Source organism: Pogona vitticeps, chromosome 2, assembly GCF_051106095.1.
Source record: "Pogona vitticeps strain Pit_001003342236 chromosome 2, PviZW2.1, whole genome shotgun sequence".
Classification (NCBI taxonomy): domain Eukaryota; kingdom Metazoa; phylum Chordata; class Lepidosauria; order Squamata; family Agamidae; genus Pogona; species Pogona vitticeps.
Window position 1 is genome coordinate 27,605,591 of NC_135784.1, and position 21,883 is coordinate 27,627,473.

Here is a 21,883-nt window from a genome sequence, read left to right on the forward strand (position 1 = left end):
CTAAAGGAAATCAACCCTGAGTGCTCACTGGAAGGACAGATCCTGAAGCTGAGGCTCCAGTACTTTGGCCATCTCATGAGAAGAGAAGACTCCTTGGAAAAGACCCTGATACTGGGAAAGTGTGAAGGCAAGAGGAGAAGGGGACGACCGAGGATGAGATGGCTGGACAGTGTCTGCGAAGCAACCAACATGAATTTGACACAACTCCAGGAGGCAGTGGAAGATAGGAGGGCCTGGCGTGCTCTGGTCCATGGGGTCACGAAGAGTCGGACACGACTAAACGACTAAACACAATGGGGCAATCTAAAACTCAAAATAATATGTTGGCAAAAGAAAAGCGATAGAAAAGCAAAATAATGTGGCATTTTAAAGACTAACTCATGTATATCAGTGTACATTTTCATAAATGAAAACCCGCTTCCAGTGAAGTGAATTTTGACCCACAGACGCTCGCAAAGAAAGACATTTGGTAGTCTCCAAAAGTGGCACAGTGTTTTGCTGCTTCTTGCCTTCCACCCATCCCTTTAATTTTGCCATTTGATTCCCAGTGTGGTGTAATGGGTAGTGTTCTAAGGCTCAGGGAGATCAGGGTTCAAATCCCCACTCTCCCATGGAAGGTCACTGGGGAAGTCGAACGGATAAAACTACTAATTAAATATCTCATTTACTTTCAAAACTCTCTTAGGGTCTCTATAACTCGGTTCCGCCTTGAACACACAGAACATACACATCTTCTGATGTGCTGTAACCACGCATGTAGCCAAGAGCAGCGAATTCCCTGGAAAAAGGCGGCTTCAGTAGCTTCCCTTTTGGTTCCTAAACTATAGCGTGAGATAATTTGCTTTTTAGTAATACGCAAGCGGGGGGGGGGAAGCAGAAACCTAAAAAACCAGCCTCCACCCGCCCCTTCAGACAGCCCTGAAATTTCTGCAAGGCTGAGTCTTTTCGGGAACCGGAAAAGAAATCTCTCCCGATAATTGGGCAGAGCTTGTAGCGGGGGAGGGCTGTCTGGCTGACTTGGCCAATCACAAACCTGAGAGGTCCTGTGACGCACGAGTTGCTTTGCTTTCATTTTGTCTCTCGCGGAGCCGGCCTGAATTGCAAAAAGCTTGCATTGATTAGAAATGGCCCTGAAGCAATGCTTTTTTTAAAGCAAAGGCGAAAAGTAGCACGCAGGCTTAAACGCCCTTCTTTTTCATTGACGTGCCAGAAGCGAGGGGAAGTATTTTGAGATCTTGACTAATTCGGATCTGTCTAAGTATCTCTAAATAGCTCTTTTCCTGAGGCGGTGGTGTGAAGAATACGGCATTCATTAATTCCTTTGGAAATCAAATGAAGACTTTGCATTTGCTCAATCAGACTATCTCATGTTTCTTGAGATAAGATCTTTGTTTTGTCGAGCTGAAACAATTGCAACACAATCCCTTCAGATACTCTGGTAGACTAAGAAATGTTTTGCTGCATCTCACAACGGAGCCTTCTCAGCGACTTGAGTGGAACACCCAAATATTGTCAGTTTGTCCCATTTGAGCTCTGCCTCTCTGCCTCTTATCTCCAGCTGGTCTGTGATCCTATTGCAAAATCCCTTGACTGCCCAACATTACAGGGATTCTATGCCGATGGTCTGGAACCCAGGAACAACAGTAAAAAAACATGCATTTTGCCCTGATCCTTCCCTTGATAGCATTGACAAGCTTAAAATTACTAACCCTGAAGTGTAATTGTTTTTCGAAGAGGTGGCCATGTTAGTCTGTGCAAGCATATCAGGCAGGAAACAAACAAAAACTAAAATTAAATGGTTGTTCTGGGTTTTAATTAAAAATGTGGCTCCTTAAAGACTAACCACCTTATTTTAATGTGAGTTATGAGTCCACTTCCTCAGTCATAAGAGTGAAACTACATGGCAATTATTTATACTGTAATTGGCCTCAAGATAAAGAGACACAAGCTGCCACATTAGCTCACACAATTTGTAACTTGTGTGTCTTTATCTTGATGTCATGTACTGTATAAATGACTGCCATGTACATAGTTTCACCCTTATGTTAGAGGAAGTGGACTTGATCCACAGATACATTAAAATAGAACAGTTAGTTTTTAAGGTGCAACAACATTTTTGTCTTCTTTATCTTTTGTTTTAGGTGCGCCCCCCCATTCTGATGATATCCTTCCAGAGTCAGTGTGTCTGATTCACAATCAGCGGTGTATCAGTGCCTAGCTGACATTTTGAGTTTCTCTCTTTGGAGGAGCTGGCATGGTGCAGGATATCCATCCATCCAAAGGTGTGGTGGGACCCATCTTCAGTCCCTCTCCACTGATGTCTTCATCATTTAAAATATGCTTTTCCTTTCTCATATGAGCCATTCTCCTTCTTAAATTCAGGGCTTTTTACCTTCTCCCCGGGTGGTGTTGCTGGGACTGGCACCTAAACATTGAGCCCACCTTACAAATTATTTCCCTTTCTGAATTTTCCCTATTGACCTCAGACACGGAGAGCCCTCTGCTTTCCCAGTAAGCAGTGACGTTGAGGGTCATCCTGGTTTCCCTCGAAATTGTGAGTATTCAGTCTGCCTTTCTCCTTGGATGGAATCTTTAAAAAGGTGCTGGACCCCTCTAGAAATGCCATGGTATCCTTCCATGGACTGTTGCTGCAGAAGCAATTCACATCTTCCAACAGCTGATTAGCTCAGAAGATCAGCAGAGTTACCCAAGGTTGGACAGATGCCAGAGCATCCATGGGACAGATTATGAGGATCTCTGATGGAGAGTCAGGAGTGTAGCTTTGAGCTGGATATTGGAGCAAGTCAGAAATATAGACTACAGAGGCTAACATGGTAGTTTGTTATGGGCGTTTGTATGTGTGCTAATAAAGCTTGGTTTCCATAATGCAAGTTCTGCTTCTAAGCTACTCTGAATCCAAGTGTAGGGCGATTAGTGAACCCTTTGCAAATGTTGTTCCTGTGTTTGGGAGGGAAGGGTATTGGACTACTACATATTTAGCATATTATTTACAAGATTTTACAAGATATTTTAGCTGCGCCATTACCAATAGTAACCATTACCAATGGTAATTACTGACAGTATGTCCTACTCCTCCATTTCCTCAAATGCCACATAGTATAAAAATGGATTCAAGCAGACCAAACACAAGGCCCATCTTGTTATGAATCTTAATTCCCACAGAGAGTGTCCCTGATGCTTCTGGGACAGGAGGCCAGTGGTCTTCTCCCAGTGCTGCTACCCAGCAACTCCTAATCAGAAGGATTTAGCTTTGAGGCAACATGTCATTTACATGATAAGTAGCCACCCACAGCCTGGTCCTCCATAAACCTGCCTATGTGGTCAGTAGCCCTTCCCATAATCTGGAGCAGAAGCACTGTGTTATGAGTTCTGCTGAGAAATGCTTCCTTTTGTTGACCTTTTTGCCACTTGGTTTAATTGGGAGGCATAAGTTTTGATTGGTGTGAAGGGAGTTTGATTTCTCTGCTTTCTCCATATGAGACATATCTGTATGTATTCTATTTCTTCCCCTCTTGCCCTCAGTCATCTCTTTTCTAAATTATGAATTTCTGTTCTTTTACACTTGTATTTGAATCATGGTATACCAGGCAAAGATTCTATGTAGACACAATATACAGAAATCTGAACCAGAGTTAGTTGATATACACTTAATTGTTCTAGCCTAAACAGAAAGGTATCGTTTCTAGCGCTAGAGCCTGGAATGTAGAAGAGATCAGTTTCTGCCACTTGATAAGCACTGCTCAGTCATAATGCCATCAGGGGTTCATTTAAATGAGAACCAAGGTTCAAGGGATCAGTGAAGAACTTGCCTAAACCAACAGTCTAATGTAAGAGTTATTGAATTTCAAATCAATGAAATTCTTTCTCTCCCTTTAATAATGTATCCTTTTTTGTTTCTTGACTCCACTCTCTGAAGATGCTATATATTTAGGGGTTATAGCATCTGGGTTCATCAGTGCTTGTAGAGTGGAGTGCTTAATCTTTTCATTATTCAATTGTATTGTAATTAACTTATGGTTTAATTGTTTTTAATGTTTAACTTATTATGTTTTTTAATTCTATTATTTTTTTATTTTGTGAGCCACCTTGAATCCCCTTATTGGAAGAAAGATGGCCTATAAAGCAAGCATACAGACAAGCAAGCAAGAAAACGAACCAACCCTCTCTGTTACCACTTTGTTCATCTGTTCAATGAGGAATCTGAAAAAGAGAGGTCCCTGTTTGGGTGTAGCAAGAACCCTTGAAAATCTGGCTTCTTGCTCACAGGTAGAGCCTACACATGTGCAACCCCCTCCTCTTCAAATGTGTCATTTTGATGATGGGGTGCTGGTTTATCTGCTGCCCTCTAAACGTGTTGTCCAATCCAGAGACTATGATACCAGAAAAGGGCTGTTCTCATAGTTCAATGATTGCCAACCTTAAATCCCTAGATCTGCTTGGACTAAAACTTCCAGAAGTCTTCACCACTATCTGTCCTGGCCAGGATTTCTGGGTGCTGTAGTCCAAAAACATCTGTGGACTGCCTCAAGATTGAGAACCAATTGCCTGCCCTTGCTGCTGTTCTTTTCCCATTATTAGGGAAATGGTAGCCCAAAGAACTTTCTCTTGAGATGATGTCTCCTCTCCTGATTTCTCTTTGTTTCCGTCTCACTTCCTCTGCTTTCTCTTCTTTGATATTTTACACTCTCAGCATCCGGCCTCTTTGCAGCCACCATTCTCCAGCGATAGTTTCTACAACACTCCCCTCTTCCCAAGATTCAGTTTCCCTTATCACAGTTCTTCGGTACCAAATATTTCCTATATTTCCAATGGTTTAGTCGTGGTCAAAGGAAAAAAAAAAACGAGCTGAAACCTCCCTCTGCAAAATGTCACTTGAATCACCACTATGGCCCTTTAGACCAGTTATGATCAGTCAGCAAAACATGCAGACGGAACAAAATAAAAATAAAAATTATGAGCAGTGGGATTAAGTTGGCTGATGGGTCAGTAAATTAGACATCTGGCTGTGGAACCAGAGAGGCTGGGAGTTGGATTCCCCCACTGGGTCTCCCGGGAGTGGAGACAGCCTGGGGGGCCTTGGGCAAATTGTGCCCCCCCCCCCAGAAGAAAGGAAAGGGTAAACCCCTTCTATGTACTCTCTGCCTAGAAACTTTGAAAAGACTCACCATAAGTCAGAACCAACCTGATGGCACAGGATTATTACTGTGAGCCATGGACAGTTTATGTTACAAAGTGACATGAACTAGACCAATAATTAGCACAGAGCTTATTTTTAAGAGGGAAGGATATATCTAATAAAAAGGGAAAAGCATTCAGAATGTAGATCAAGTCGAGGAGACTGACTTTAAAAAAAACCCTTGCTTATATGATGGAAACAAACAAGCTGTTGTACTTTTATTTCCTGGGGCATCCTTAATGCCATTTGGGCTTTGACCCATCCCTTTTTCTGATGGACCATGGAAAAAGAAACCACTGCAGTTGCTAATCCTTTTTTCTTTCTTTATAACTTTTTAATTAGCACATTCTTGCATGTGTGAAAGGCTTTTTGTTAGTTAGCTTAAGACCTTCTAAAATTAGTAACAATTTTAGAAGTAATAACTGTAGTAACAATTGTATGGGTTTTAAGATAGGGCTGTGCATTTTTCTCCATTGAAGCAGTAATCAGAGACATTCAGAGACCAAGGTCTGAAACAATGGCTTTCTCAGAGCAAAAAGCAGTTAAATTCTGACAGCCTTTCCCACCCATGGTCAAAACTATTGACATGCATGTTTTCCAGAAGGGATAGGATCATATCAGGTTTAACCTATCACAATGAAGATGATAATTTCTTCTTAGCTTCTGATTCTTTTTCTCCACCTGGATCAGATCAGGCAGCCTGGGGCAGTCCTTCCTGCATGTGTTCAAAAGGGGATCTTCTGTGTCTTCATTCGCATGTCTTGAGGTGGTGGTGGTGGAGAAATAGGGAAAGGACTGAAGGGGTGTGTGTGAGAGGGCTAGTCAAAGGGAAGCTGTCCAAAAACCTAGAAGAAGTGGACTTGCCATAGAGCGCTGATGGCCTTCAAAAATGTGATGTCATTGTCTTAACAGTGTGTTTGTTTCAATAATCTGTTCTAAATGCCTATAAAATAATTCAGTGATTTAAAAGCCTGATGCTTGAAGATGAGAGTTAAAACTCTCTAAGGTTGGCTTCCCATCCATAAAGCTAGGAGACTGAAAGTAAAGCCCAGTGCTTAACAGTCTGCGATGTCTTATTTAGTCCATAAGCATGTTCTGTACCATCAGCTTATCACAACCATAACAGAGTTTTCAAGCAAAAACATGGGCACATGGAGATTACCTATGATTCAGAAACAGGTCTGATGGCTTGTGGATCCATGCTAAAGATCTATGTCTTTGCATCGTCTTATATTGCTGTGCATCATAGCAGCTGTGGGTTTTTTGGTCTATCACCATAGGTCTGATCTATGTAGGATTTGACAATGGCTTATAGGAGATCTGATGTAAAACTTTCATGGATTAATAAGGATCTGTGCCTCAGACCCATGTGTTTGCATCTAGGCAGTGCTATAAAGGTAACAGATTATGATTTTTAAAAAATATACAATTAAATTTGTGGGCCTGGGTGTGTTTTGTGACTTTGGTATGATGTGGAGTTGATCAGATATAAACATGTAGAAAATTTGGATTTATGTTTTTGCACTGTTGTGGTATAAAGTAGGAGTTCTGAGTCTCCCCCTCCCCTCCCCTCTGTTTGCGAATATGTACGTGATCTGTGAATCAACTGTGAATTTAGAAGAGGTCTCATGTAAAAACCCATGCTTTAGCTACCTCGGTGGCTTCCAACAACACCAGATCCTTTCTTAGTTCTTCCCGTCCAGGAGTTGGACCCTCATGAAATGCCTGAATGGATGGAGGGGTTCGGTGCCATCCTTTGTAAAAACAACAAAGCACACAAAGTCAAGAGGACCCATCTTTTATTTTAATGGACTGAAGTTCTCTCAGACCTACGTAAGAACACTGGAAAGGGGGCCCACCGAGCGCCGCCAAACGATCTCTCTCTCGGGCTGCATTTGATCCCCACCACAAGGTCTGGTCCCGCTGGTTTTTTGCACGTGTGCACGTTGATCGCCCGGCTTTTGCAAGGCGCGCCAGGCAGGTCACGAGGAACCCTCGGGGTGTGTTGGTGTGTCTCTCTGCGCTTTCTCCCCGGGGACACTTTCTGGCCACCGGACCTCAGTCCCCCGCCCCTCCCTTGCCCCACAAAGCAATAAAGGGGCGGGAACAGAGGTCCCTACACAGAGTTTTCCTTTGGAGCCCTCGTAGGGAGTTTGCCTTTTACTAGTTCTCACCTGGTCGGGTGAAGGTTGATCGCTTCTCCAGGAACTAGAAAAGGGTCGTTCTCTCTTCGTTTGCGTCTTTTTGGCTGGGTGAGTTCCCTTTCTTGCCTTGCGTAGAGGAATATAGAAGCTGCCGCCTGCATAAAATGTGATTTTTGTTGTTCCTCGTGGGGAAGATTTATACTGCGCTGGCGCTTATCCTTGCAGCTGGCCAGGGAATGAAAAACGGGAAGGGAGGCAGTGCGGGGACAGAGGAGGATCTCCTAGAGAGGTGCAGTTGGCCGCTTAGGTTTTTTTCCTCCCTGTCTTCTTCGGGAGTAATCTAGCCACCCACGGATCCCTTTCGGGGTGGGGAAGCGGGTTAGCAATAAAATTAATGAATGAATAATAAATCCGTGTAAACCGAACAGTTTCAGGTGAGCATTGTGGTGAGCTGATTTGAACCTATACTTTTGAGTAGGTAGTGAGAAAAGACGAGACACGTGTGTGACTGCATTGGGTTTGCCTAGAATTTGCATTTCATGCTCTCAGTCGTCTTAATTTAATTCTTGTGAGTAGCTACCATGTTGTATGATGTTCCTCACAGGCCCTAAGTCTGTAGAGAATTTAGAGTGTGTATGTATGAGAGAGAGACAGAGAGCGAGATGGGGCTAATTTGGGTCCTTCTGTTTGGAGAAAAGCTGCTTATAAAAACAAATATCCCATAAAGAGGAATGTTTCACTGCTTAGAATTGGCTTCCCATCTTAAGTAATTTCATTTTTTTATCCTTGAGGATAGACCGATATTAGTTGCATTCTACTGTGTTTAGGTCTTGAGGATACATTAATTGACATTTTAAGTTCTCTTCCCTACTGATATAATTTTGTCCTCCATCTTAGCCTTTCCTGGGACATTTTACTGGGTCTTCACTTGGTGCCAAAATCCTCAGCCAACTCTGCTTGATGTTGAGGAAGCTGCATCGGAAAGGTCTCAGGATGGGGGGAAGTATATAATAAAACGAAAGGACAGAGTTTGCCTCTCCTCCTTATCAGCTCTCCCCCTGCGCTGATCAGGAGGAGATAAAAATTAAAAGGGGGTGCGATGGGAGGTGAACCAGCTTCTGTGTGAAAATGTAACCCCAACATCCAGAAATTTCCCCCGGTTCCTTCAAGGTGGCTTGTTAAATGTAGAGACTTGCTAATGGTCCATAGTGGTGAGGTTATTGACTGAGGCTAGGCAGGAAGGGGTCTGAAATATTGTCACTTAAGCCTCAAAGCCCAATGTGGGTCAGTTATTACTGCTTCTCTGCCTCGTCTTTGGGCCAGTCTTTGTTTTAAGTCAGTGGTTCCCAATCTCGGGCGACTCAAGTGTTCTTGGACTACGGCTGCCAGAAATCCTCGCCAGCACAGTTGGTGGTGAAGGCTTCCGGGTGTCCAAGAACATCTCGGTTCCCCAAAGTTGAGAGCCACTGCGTGGATTAATCTAACCAAGAGGGTTCTTGAAAGGTAAAAAGATGGGAGTGGAGACGATGTTGTCTGTGGAATATTTGAAGGAAGGATAAGACGTAAATCTGGCAAATGGCAAATATGAATCACTTGTGTTTTATTGCATCAAGGAAGACAAGTATTGGACAAGTATTTTGTCTGTGCTAAAAGAAAAGTAGGAAGTCCTGTATTTGTTGATATTGCAAGAGATGAATGAATAAGGGACTGGGTGTGATTTATATGGAATGTATAAGTTTTCTGTTTGTACACTTCTAAAAAAATTACTTTTCCTAAGCAAAATTAAAACAAAATGCAAAATCTACAGGTCGGACAGTCTCTTTATTGAGACCAAATGTAACTCCTCAGATGTATGTGAGTTTTTGAGTTCTCCAGACATCTTTTGTGGTTGGGGGGGGGGGAAGGAATGGAAGCAGGCCAGAAGTGTAAAAAAGTGAATAGATGTTCATAGCCAGGGGTTAAACTTAGTTTGAAAAGGGGGAATTCAGCCTGGTTGAATCACTGATAGGTATGCAGGCAGGTACTACATGGTTTGCTAGAAAGAAGACAAAATGGTTGGCTCCTTGTTTCAAGAAATGCAAGGTTGATGGCAGTTCAGATCATCTGCCTCTTGTTAAAGGCAAATCATAACAGGTTTCTGAGAGGGCATGCAAGAAGGGGGAAAATCAAGTGATAGAATTCTAAATTATTTCTGTTTAATAAGATAAGTGTGGTGTAGTGCTGGACTTAAAGCAGATCTTCTAAGCTCACAATTTTCATTTCTTGGCTGATCTGTTAGGCTTGTGGTTTGGTTTAGTCATCAGCTTTGTCTGATACATCTGTTAAGGGCTGTCTGATGAGGGCACGGGGAGGGGGAAACTGCCTCTGTGATCCTGAACTCTATGGAAGAAGGACTGCATAAAAATGATATGGGTTCTGACAGCTCATAAGAAAGAAAACAGATGCATCCTAGGAGCCTCAAGGATAAGTCGGGAAGAGTAGATTGTACAGCTAGATTTAACAGGAAAGGGTCTGTCAATATGTATGTGAGAGACAGCCCTGTTGGGGAGCCCAAGATTACAAGTTTAAAAGGTTGTTTTGAAGACTGTGAGTTGGGAGACAGACCCTCTCTTAGCTATCCACTCATCCTCTTTATATGCTAGCTTGCCTTTTTCTGTGTATTCTGCTGGCATAGAAAATCATGTGGCTTTCTGATTGCTGTGAACCTTTCTGTTATGCAGTATTCCTTTCTGGCTATTAAATATCTGGTGTCTTCACGATTCTGCTTTTGAGTAGCTGTTCTCTTTACCCCAACAGTTTCAGTGAGCAACAACACTGCGGGCAGGAATCCAAGCATTCAAAAAAAAAAAAAAAAATTGTGTGGTTCTGCACCCCTCTGAAGGCTCTCTGTGTAGGTGTACAGCCGTATTGCCTGACAGATCTTCCGTAGCCAGTCACTTCAAATACCAAGGTAAGTTTAAATTGAAGCAGGAGGTTTCAATCTTCTTTCCTGTACCATGGAACCCTTGATCGATACAGCACATGGTTCTAGAACTTGGCTATCTGTCTGCCCTTGGACCAGATATTAGCCAGGTGGAACTGGGGCAGGACCTTCCCAGAGGGTCTTCCAAAACAGTTTTCAGAACAAGAGAGTTTCTGCAGCCTTGCCTACCTATATTTTCCAGTGCCTGCCCTTGTTTCTTCTCCTTTGTCCCCTTCTAAGCAGCATCTGGGGCCTGCTTCATGCTTGGCATTTCCTACCGTTATGCCCAAAGGGTATCCCTCCAGTATCCTCCCATTAAAAAAAATCCCTCTTAGCTCAGAAGTGACCTCTGGGAGCAATCTTGCAATGTTTTGTGATCCCATCACCCTTTGGCCCCCGCATCCCAGATTTAATTTCTAAAAAAATATTTTTCGCTCATCACCAAGGGGGTGTTTTCAATTTTTAAAAAAATAATCCAATTTTTTGATGGAAAACTTTTCTAGCACGGAGGAGTGGGAATCAGAGCGGTGCTGCTAACTCCAGGGATGAGCCTCTTGACGTTACCAAGCACCTCTGTTATGGGAAAAGCTTCTGACAAGTTCTTCTAGAGCAGTGTTCCTCAACTTTGTGCCTCCAGATGTACTTGGGCTAACACTCTCAGAAGCCTTCACCACCAGCTGTGCTGGCCAGGATTTCTGGGAGTTGCAGTCACATGAACATCTGGGGACCCGAGGTTGGGAGCCAGTGTGAAGAAGAAAGTAGGAGTCCCAATCCCCTTATCAAGGCTTGGTCAAATTTCTCTTTTGTTACGAAATGCCCTGGTTTGAACAATACCATATTGAAACATTATCTGTGTCAATGCCCTTCTTTCCCCCCCCCCCCCCCACGGTATGTTTGTGTGCTTGAGCACATGCATGCATGTATTGCACAGAGATGCTGGTGAAAATTGGGAACCTAATTTGGAACAGAGACGATGAAGGCTACAGTCAAAAGTTTAAATCAGAAAAATGTAAAACGAGGCCTTGCTTTTTAGATGATCAGCTCAACCTCTGAAGACAAGGAAAAGTACAGGAAACTTAACTCTGAACAATCCCATTCAGTGGAGTCAGCACTAATGTAGATGGTGTAGTCCACTGGTTCTTAACCTTGGGTTACTCAGGAGTTTTGGACTGCAACTCCCAGAAGCCTTCACCACCAACTGTGCTGGCTGGGGTTTCTGGGAGTTGCAGTTCAAAAGCATCCGAGTAACAAAGGTTAAGAACCACTGGTGTAGTCAACGAGACATGAATACATCCCAGGCAAAGAGCTGGTGATGGCGGAAAATCCCATCAAGAAATTGTCGTGCCTTTAATCAACTCAAATTGATTAGAAACAAAGCACCCCCTGCTAGATCTCAACCCTTGCCCAGTGGAACTCCTGGGCCATTCCGTTGCTTGGTGATGAAAGGATTAGCCAGGTGTGCAAGATTTATGGTTAGGTCAAAATCGGTTGAGAAAGACATGGAGGCCTAATTATTTTAGCAAATCAAGTCGGGAGTCCAATAAAAAGATATGGGATGGCCATGTCTTTCATTCCCCTTCAGGCCTATGTGCTGTTTCCATCTCCTTAAGCTGCCTTCTTAACCTGACTTGGTGATATAAACCAGCACCAACTTTTAGATGGCTTCACTGAAGGTCTTATATCTTCCAGTAAGAAGACCTAATTTTTTAATTTCTTTAGTACCCAGTATCCTAAATTCCTGATTCCAATCGAAGGCCTTGTGGATTTTGCTTCCTTTCAGTCAGGAGCTCCACACAACATTTCTGAAGCAAGCATATCTGTCTGTTATTTATACAGTTCTCCTACAATTTGTGCTATTTCCCCCATCAGAACTGTTGTGTATATTATAAAACGTGTGTTCAATCAAAATTTCATTTTGAACACTTGTGTGAACATGATTTACTCTGCCCAATCTATGTCAAGATGCACTGTTACCATGGTGCAAGGATCCCTTACATGTGTGTCTCTGAACATGCATGAGTTCAGATTGATGCCCCGGGAACATACCGAGTGTCCGTCCTCTGTGAATGAAATGAAGCTTTCTCTATTGAGGAATGTAAGAAGAACCAGGATGCATCAACCCATGAGCCAGTCTGGTTTAAAACTATGTTCACACAATGGCCAACCAGTGGTTCCCCATGTATTGTAAAGTATTTCTAGTACTATATTTTTCTGTGTATAAGACTATACTTTTGTCTAAATTCTTTAGACTAAAAATTTAGAGTCATACATGGAAGTAAGCTGAGGAGAGAACAAAAAAAAGTGGAGGGGAAAGCAGGGATCAAAACAATTCTGCAGTGCTTTTATCCCTTTCCCCCTACACTTGCTAAGCCCCACTTAGATTTCTTAATTTTGGATTAGAAAAGTGGGGGGGGGGGCGTCTTATACATGGAAAAATACAGTACTCTGCTCATCCTTTTATTTCCAGGAGTATCATGCCTGAAAAGAGGTTGGTTTCCTCACTGGAGAGACTCTGCTTGGAGCATGTGGCTAAGAATCTGGACCAGGTCTGGGACAAAGATTTAATGGACAACCACCTTGGTAAGTACCACTGCCCCCTCTGCATGCTGATGGGAAGGATATAACTGGCACGTGCCTTTGCCTCACTGGCCCTCATCAACATTCAGTCACAACCACAGCTTGCTGTTGTTGCATTGAGTTACAGCAGTCTGCAGCAAGAGGGGAGCGCTTCATTAGAGTGCTTATTCCTTCTGTTTGCGGGCTGCTTGCTTCATTCATTCATTCAACTTGTGTACTGTACAGTGGTACCTCGCTAGACGATGACCCCGCTGTACGACGAATCTGCAGGACGGTGACTTTTTTGCAATCGCTATAGCGATTGCAAAATGATGTTTCCTATGGGGAATTTTCACTTAACATCAATTTCCATGCTTCGCGAACCGTTTGTTCGCAAGACAACGATGTTTTCCGGCTCTGCAAAATAGCTACCCTGTGTTTTCCGGACCCATGCTTTGCAGGGCAGCCATTTTAACAGCTGATAGGTGCTCGGACAATGGCTTCCCCTATGGGTGATCTTCGCTGGACAATGAGGTAATTTCCCCATTGGAACGCATTAAATGGGTTTCAGTGCATTCCAATGGGGAAACTGTTTTCGTTGGACGATGTTTTCGCTTAACAGCGATTTCAGGGGAACGGATTATCATCGTGGTGTGGAGCACCACTGTATATGTATGTGTATATTTAAAATATTTTTACTCTGCTAAAGTGGCTTACATCATTAAAAAGGCAATATATTAAAGCTAAAAAACAGTTAAGTATAGAAATATTAAAACAATTAAATATATTTACAGTGGTAAATAAAATTAATATTAAAAATACATTTTAAAGCCACAAGGCACGATCATCTATTTAGAATGGCTTTCCAGAGCCAGCCTGTGTGGCCTCGGGCAAGCTGCACAGTCCCAGGGCGCCCCCAGAAGAAGGGGATGGGAAATCACTTTGCTACCTGGGAAACCCTGAAAACGGTCCCCATAAGTCAGAATAGTCTTGATGGCACACGGTAGGGGCAGGCGATCTCCACAGGTCTGGGGGAGGGGCACATATGCTCCTCCTGGGACCTTGGGGGAGGGCATTTCTGCTACTCTCAACACAAAATGCTTTAATACAAATTTAAAAAATTGAAGTGTGGAAGGTTCCGAGGTGTGAGGAGCCCCTCAAAATGTAGCAGAATTACTCCCCATACCTAATACAGGGTATGTGCGTATTTGCGCTCCAAGAGAATATGTACCGTTCACTGTTGTAAACCAAATAAGAGAAGGCCCTGGTGACCCCCCCCCCCAACCTTCTGGATAGAATGCCTAAGTAAGGCTACCATACCATTCCAGCTATGCCAAGGTAATGCCAAATATTGTGTTAATCTTTGGTCCTCTTCTCTTTGCCCAGCTGAGTCCTTTGTCCCATGGCTGATCTACATAAGATGGGAGGCCAAAACCCTCACCTCTGCCGTGCTGGACACTCTCCTGGTGCACCATTTGAGGACACTGAAACTGAGTTTTTGCCCAGAGCTGGTTGATCAGGCCCTTATCCAGACCATCGCAGTGCGCTGCAAGGTAAGGGGTGTGCGCGCGTGTGGATTAGAGACCACAAAACAATCCCTAGATGGAGAAAGCAGACCAGCAAGTGCAACATCAGACTCACTGTTTGCTAATAAGCTCTTGGGGCAGACTAGTGAGGGGACTTGAGTGTGGCTTGAATTAAAAATAAAGCTTCCTCTTATGACACAGGAGCTAAAATGGTTCAGGCAGGGATCTACAGAGCAGATCGAGCTATTAAGTCTCCCATAGTAGATCACCCCTTAATTTGTTTACCGTAGTTTACCTCAACTGGCACTTATTGTCCAAATTGTTCACTCGGAAACTTGCATAATGAGGAAGAATAGTGTTTCAGTTTACTCACAGTTCTTATATAAAAATAAACGTTGGGTAAAAAAATTAATATGTAGAACTTAACTGGTTTACTAGCTCCATGACTGGCAAACTGATGGGTTATTTAACTCAGTGGTCCCCAACTTTGGGCCTCCAGATGTTCTTGGACTTCAACTCCCAGAAATCCTGGCCAGCAGAGGTGGTGGTGAAGGCTTCTGGGAGTTGTAGTCCAAGAACCTCTGGAGGCCCAAGGTTGGGGACCACTGATATAACTCACTGACAGAACACTTCACTCTTGTCTACAGACTCCATTACTAACTTAACTGAACCCTGACTGGGGAAAAAAGGCAGAAAAAAGAGCATCTGAGGGAGAGAAGGAACAATGGGTTGCTACGGAATTGACTTGACAGCAGCTGCAGCTCCCTCCCAGCCCATGTTCCCTTCTAAGCTGCGCGCGCTGGCCCAGAGCTCCTTTGCAGTTCCACACAGGCAGCCATTGGCGGGCTTGTTTACTTCCCCTTTCAAAGGAAGCTCCGCATGTAGGTGACGATATATCTAATAGAAGCAAAGGATACTTCTCTTGGCAAACGTGGTGGCAGGGGAAATGTTGGTGTAGGAACAGCATACAGAAGGATGAGGATCCGTGGGCTGTTCCCTTGCTGAGGCATTGGGGAGCTGCCACATCAGAAGAAGCCTTGGATTCGCTCAGTCTCTTTCTCTCTCTCTTTTCTTGTCTCCTGAGGTAGAAGCTGACCTTGTTGGATCTCTTTGACTGCAGTAATGTTCCTGCAGAAAGTCTGGCGCAACTGGTGAAATGCCTGCCGTGTCTCAGGCAGCTGGACCTCTCCATGACCCAGTGCGACACCCAAGTGTTGTCGGCGGTGGCCTCTTCCTGCCAGTACCTTCGTGAACTGGCTATCGTCGAATGCAGCAAACTCACCCCAGATTCCCTCCTCTATCTGGCCTATGACCCCCTCGTTGGCTCCTTCAGGGCCCTGGAATTGCAGAGGCTCATGGCTGAAGGACTGGAGCACGATGTGAACCGACAAGAACAGGTCTGGGTTCTGGCCTTTGTGGTGCTGGCTTTGCCGAGCCTCAAGTTCCTGGTTCATGACCTCCTCACAGAGGCCGTGTCCCTGATCCACAGCCAGCAATTTGACGCGGCCCAGATGCCTCCTGGGTTTCCTTCCTTAAAGGAACTGGTACGGAGCAGAGTGACCACCCCTGCAAACGATGGGAGTTTCAGACCCACCTTGGCCCTCCAGTACATGGATAATGTGAACCAGTTTAACCTGACTGATGTCTGTGCCCTGTGCCCAGACTTGGTGCGGGTGGCCATGGACCCAGGAGACAGCCCCATGTGGGCCCAACGGGTCTTGTCCTACCGCTGCCTCTCCCATCTCACGATCAGCTGCAGGAAAGAGAAGGACCTGATGGAGCTTTTGCCAGTGACAACCAGCCTTGGAGCCCAGCTTCTGTACCTCTCCATTAGTGGTTTCTCCTTTATAGATCCGTTCTCTTTCCATAACCTTCTGAGGCATTGTGGGAATCTCCAGAAATTCAGGGCCTCTTTCCTCTCTCCAGAGAAGGATGAGGAGGGCGGGCAGTCAGTTGATGAAGCTATGGATTGGGACTTCGGCCTCTTCCCTCTCGAGTTCCTTCAGCTTTCTGACTTCTCCTTGGAGCATTCTGACAAGGGGAATCCTCTGCCTTTTCGCCATGCGAGGGTGTTGAGGGAATGTTTAGTATCCGTGATGAAACATTCCCCCTTGCTACGAAGCTTGGATCTGGTCCACTTGCCTTTCTCCTTGGATGATGTTTTTCAGGAGGTGCTGATGTGCCCTGCCCTACTCCACCTCTCTACGCTCATGTTCGATAATGCCCAGGTGTCCATGTGCACCATTGACCTCTTGTTGTCTTCAAAGAATCACCTTTTTTACATCTACTTGTACAGATGCCCAGACATTGACATGGCGGAATACAATAAGGTCCTCCACAAAATTGAGAGGGAGGGTTTTAATGTACAGATTCACTTAGACTGAAAATTCAGCTATTCTGAATTTGGTAGCTACACTTACTGTATGTTATAGTCAAGGTGTGCTTTGTCTTCTTTTTAAATAAAAGTTCAGCCAAGATGCTGTATTTTTTAAAAAATAAAATGGGTAGATAACAAAAGCGCACCTCTGATTGTATTTGTCTTCAGCATGGAAAGAATTGTCGCTCTTGAATTGGCCTTCTCAGCTACACTAGATGCTGTTCCAAGTCCTCCATACAGAGCACGTCACCATAGTCTCTAGAGATGGAAGGAAGCCTACACCTCTGATCTAAATTGAGATAAGAGTGCTAAGAAAGTAGACGCTTAGCCAAAAGTTTATCCAGAGACAAGCAAATAGGGGGCTGGGCTTTCTGTGTATTCTTCCTCTATATCGGTGGTTCACAACTTTGGGTCCCCAGATGTTCTTGAAATAAATTCTCGGAAGCCTTCACCACTAATTCTGCTGGCCAAGATTGCTGCGAGTTGTAGTCCAAGAACATCTGGAAGCCCAAGGTTGGGAACCACTGCTCTATACATTGAGTCTGAGTCTAAAAGAAGCTATAGTGCCTTGTACCAGCCAGCTATCTCATCTATCATAGGGTTCTACTGTGCAGCCTTGCTGATGTCCAGCAGGAAGCTGACAAATTGGACATGAGTGGAATTTCCATCTCTGATAGCTGCTCCACATTCATTGGTATTCATTCAGAGAACTGATGCCTGTGAATTGGTAGTGACAGAGGTCCACCATGGCAACAAACCCTTCTTTGTATGAATCAGTGGTTCACAACCTTGGATTCCCAGATGTTCTTGGACTGCAACTCCCAGAAGCTCTTGCCACCACAGCTGGTGGTCAAGGCTTCTATCTGGGGACTCAAGATTGGGAACTGCTGGTCTACATCCATATTAAAATTGTCTGACTCTTACAAAATGGCCATTACTTGTTTGTTGTCGTTTAGTCGTGTCCGACTCTTCGTGACCCCATGGACCAGAGCAGGCCAGGCCCTCCTCTCTTCCACTGCCTCCCGGAGTTGTGTCAAATTCATGTTGGTTGCTTCGCAGACACTCTCCAGCCATCTCGTCCTCTGTCGTCCCCTTCTCCTCTTGCCTTCACACTTTCCCAACATCAGGGGCTTTTCCAGGGAGTCTTCTCATGAGATGGCCAGAGGATTGGAGTGTCCTTCCAGTGAGCACTCAGGGTTGATTTCCTTCAAAATAGATAGGTTTGTTCTTGCAGTCCAGGGGACTCTCTAGAGTTTCCTCCAGAACCACAGTTCACAGCAGCATTACCCGTACTGAGATACGAACTTAGCAGACTGGTTCTAGAATGGGGAAAGGGATGGTGGAAGTAAACTTACTCACCACCTCCTCTGTGCTGAAGTTCAGCTTCTTGGAAATTGCTACTCAGTGGGCTGGCAGCTTCTGAATTGCAGGAAGTCTGGAACAAAATGAGAATCTCTGAGTATCAGACTGAAGTTAAATTAATCCAGATTTTTTTGGTTTTGTTTCTGGAAGCCTGGTTCTTTCTTTTTTCTGTCCTGAATCTTGGACCAAATTTCAGGTTTCTTGTCTGAGACAATGAACAGTGAAACATGTTGATGGATCAGCTGCAAGGTGAATAAAAATCAATGATTTTTTTTAAAAAAATCAATTAAAAAAAAACCACCACAATTTAAATCAGGACTTAAATGTTGAAAATGATGTTTAAAGTTTGAATCTTTTTTTTTTAAATCCTATTTTTAAAATTTACATTGTGATTTCAGTCAAATCCACCCTGGGACTCAGCTTCTTCCACCACACCTTACGGCAGAATCATCATCATCTTTAAACTGGAGAACTCTCCCTGTGAAAGGGGCACAGTGGGGAACTGAATTTCTCTACCTAAGCCACTGAGCTGTCCAGCAGTTCAGAATGGTAGCTGAGGAGCACAGAGCAAGCTATGCGCCTCGTGCACTACAGTCCTCTAGTAGCTGTCCATGGTACCTCGGCCAATGCTGCTGGAGGCATTTCTGCCTCCCTTCTGCCAGACTCTTCCCCCGGTCCCTGGATCGACTGGGAATTGCTGCTGGATCATACACTCTCGGCCAAATATCGGATGAAGCATTTCAGAATCAGTACTTGAGTCACAATTTAGGTGCTGAACTGCCCTGTGGATTTTCTTCAGTCCTTGAGGGGAAACTTGTAGGAGCAGAGCTGAAGTTATGACTGAAACAAAGAGACAACACCGGTCAATATCTGACTCTGAACCCATATTTCTTTATCATTTTAGGGTGTTTTTTTTCACCTCCTTATTCCTTACGTTGTTCCACTGTAAAAGCTAGGATTTTGTGGACAAGAGCAGCACGGAGACGAAAACACTGGAAGGGTGGCCCCTCAGTTTTGTTCTGCCCTGATGGCTGTCAAGGTGCTTTGCATTGTGGAACATTCCCTGGGAGGAAATCTGGATCTGCTTCTGGAGAAAAGCAGAGGGCCTTGTGGCACTTTAAGGACTGATGTCACGTTCATCCAAGTGTCCTCAGCCAGACTTGGTACGACAAGAAACCAGAGTCTTGAGAAATGGCAAGATTTATTGCTTAGATGGGAGGTTTCTTTTATGTTCCTTTTTTTTTTTAACATACTGGACTTGGGTTCTATCCCATTCTGGACTGGTGTTTTATAACGCAAGAGGAACCGAAGATCATTGAACTAGTACCAGTTGTTGTATTCCAGTCTTCAACTTTTGCTAACGGGCACGCTTCTGTTTCTGCAGCAACAAAGATGAGATCAAAAATATTGTGGTTCCTTTTAAGGCCAACCCAATTTATTTCAGGGAAGCTTTTGTGGCTTACAAAACTAGTTTAGACACAGACATAGCTGAAGAAGTGGATTGTGCTCCACGGAAGCTCCTGTTTTTTAATTACTTTTGTCAGTCATAAATGTGCCACAATACTTTTTGAAATGAATTTAACAAAAGCGTGCCCTCGTTAAAAAGAAGTCAGTTACAGAAAACAGTAGAGAAGGGAATCTCTCGATGTTCTTTGTTCAAAGGATAGCCTAAGGGGTATCACATTCACCCATGACATGTTCAGTACGTAAACTGGAACAAAAACCTATTATGTGCTCACTGGTCACCTTTTTGTTTAAAGGGACGCGGTGGCGCTGTGGGCTAAATCGCAGAAGCCTGTGCTGCAGGGTCAGAAGACCAAGCAGTCGTAAGATCGAATCCACGTGACGGAGTGAGCTCCCGTCGCATGTCCCAGCTCCCGCCAACCTAGCGGTTCGAAAGCATGCAAATGCAAGTAGATAAATAGGGACCACTTCGGTGGGAAGGTAACAGCGTTCCGTGTCTAAGTCGCACTGGCCATGTGACCACGGAAGATTGTCTTCGGATAAACGCTGGCTCTACGGCTTGGAAACGGGGATGAGCACCGCCCCCTAGAGTCGAACACGACTGGACAAAAAATTGTCAAGGGGAACCTTTACCTTTACCCACTCTTCTGTTGCCTAATCTATCTATGGTACATTGTGAGGAACACAACGAGATGCCTGTAGAGAACCTGGTGAATCTGAGAAAGATTTGCTGTACGTCATAAAACTGGATTTCATGCCTTTATCTTGCGGGCTGGGACAGAATACCATTCTCTTTTTTTCATGCCAAAATGGCTCCTTAGAGCTCTGAGATCAGGCATTATAACCTGACAATGTCTGAATGAACATATTTCTGCCATTCTGTGAATGTTGCCTATATGTATCTGCCTGTGTGAATCACATTTACCTTGATTCTGTCACCTCTCCGTCCACTCTGTCTTCTGCTCCACCAAACATACAGTACTGGGGACCAACTGCACTGGGAAACAGCACCCCCCCCAACTTGCCTGCTTTTTTGCTGCTCTGCCTTGTTATAGACTTGCCACTCTATATTCCTGTTCAGAAGAAAGTGCAACCGTCCAGAATGGTAGCATTTACAGAAGGGGGTGGATTTTAAATCATGGTTTTCTGTTTCTTCTTGTTCTGTATCTAAAATAATAAGTGAGGTTTGCCCTGAGGTAAGATCTACGATTGATAAACTGTAATATCCAGGTGGTGCTGGATGGATACAGTGGTGCCTTGCTTGACGAGGATAATCCGTGCCGTTGAAATAGCTGTTAAGCGAAATCCTCGTCAAGCGAAATTTAAAAGCCCATTAGAATGCATTAGAAACCGGCTGATACATTCTAATGGGGGAAATACCTCATTGTAAAGCAAAGATCCTCCATAGGGCGGCCATTTTCCGGTACCTGTCTTGTGAAAAATGCCTCCTAAAAACAGCGGGGGGGGCATTTTGAGAGCTGACGGCCATTTTGAAAACCACCAATCAGCCGTTGAAAAAACATCATTTAGCGAAAAATCGGTTCCCGAAACAGGGAACCGATCATCGCTAAGCAAAAAACCCCATTCAAACATCATTTTGCGATTGCTTTTGCGATTGCAAAAACATCGTGAAGCGGATTCATCATTAAAACGGGGTAATCGTCAAGTGGGGCACGATTGTATTTGGTTGCAAGTTCAATTCCCCATTGTGCATCCCAGAAGAACCAGCCTGTGTGGCCTTGAGCAAGTTGCTCAGTCCCAGGGCATCTCCAGAAGAAGGGAACCATAAACTACCTCCACCTCTGAGCACTCTCTACCTAGAAAACCTGGAAAAAGTCTCAATGGGTCAGAATTAACTGTACAGCACAACATTGGGACTGTTTTTTCAAAATGAAAACAAATCCAAAAAACCTTCATACAGAAGTTTGAAGACTGGGTGAGGCTAAGACAGAACTTATTTTCTCCAGGCACCTTACTGGGCTTCCTACATATCGGATGTTGGACTAGTGAACTGGGAAGCATTTGATAGTCTTTGTCAGTTCGGGAAGCACCGCCAGCTCTGAACATGTTACCATCGTAAATGAACACAGATCCATGGCAAGGATGTTGGACGATATTTGGGGGCTCAGGCCCGGTCTCTGCCCAACACCCCGTTTCCTGGAGGAAATGGCCTGTCCTTCCAGATTAAGACAGTGTCTGTGGTGGACATTTTGTGTTGGCGACTGTGACAGCTTCTCAAGGTTCACAGATAATCACCACGGACTCAGAACATTTGGAGACACTGGCGCTACATCC

General features: G+C 44.3%; 1 protein-coding gene across 1 annotated transcript; it reads left to right on the forward strand.

The window, feature by feature from the left end:
- The first annotated feature begins 7,189 nt into the window (after nt 1-7,189).
- On the forward strand, nt 7,190-16,902 carry LOC110091254 (uncharacterized). The gene is made up of 5 exons (XM_072989074.2): nt 7,190-7,449; nt 10,138-10,291; nt 12,771-12,883; nt 14,246-14,412; nt 15,474-16,902. The coding sequence occupies exons 3-5, from the start codon at nt 12,778-12,780 to the stop codon at nt 16,767-16,769; spliced, it is 1,569 nt and encodes a 522-aa protein (XP_072845175.2). The 5' UTR covers nt 7,190-7,449; nt 10,138-10,291; nt 12,771-12,777; the 3' UTR covers nt 16,770-16,902.
- Nucleotides 16,903-21,883: the final 4,981 nt, after the last annotated feature.

What these genes read in the sequence shown, in the direction of transcription:
- LOC110091254 (XM_072989074.2), top strand. Translation starts at nt 12,778, where the DNA reads ATGCCTGAAAAGAGGTTGGTTTCCTCACTGGAGAGACTCTGCTTGGAG. An exon ending in TTTAATGGACAACCACCTTG is followed by an intron (nt 12,884 to 14,245) that starts GTAAGTACCACT and finishes CTCTTTGCCCAG; the next exon opens with CTGAGTCCTTTGTCCCATGG. An exon ending in CCATCGCAGTGCGCTGCAAG is followed by an intron (nt 14,413 to 15,473) that starts GTAAGGGGTGTG and finishes CTCCTGAGGTAG; the next exon opens with AAGCTGACCTTGTTGGATCT.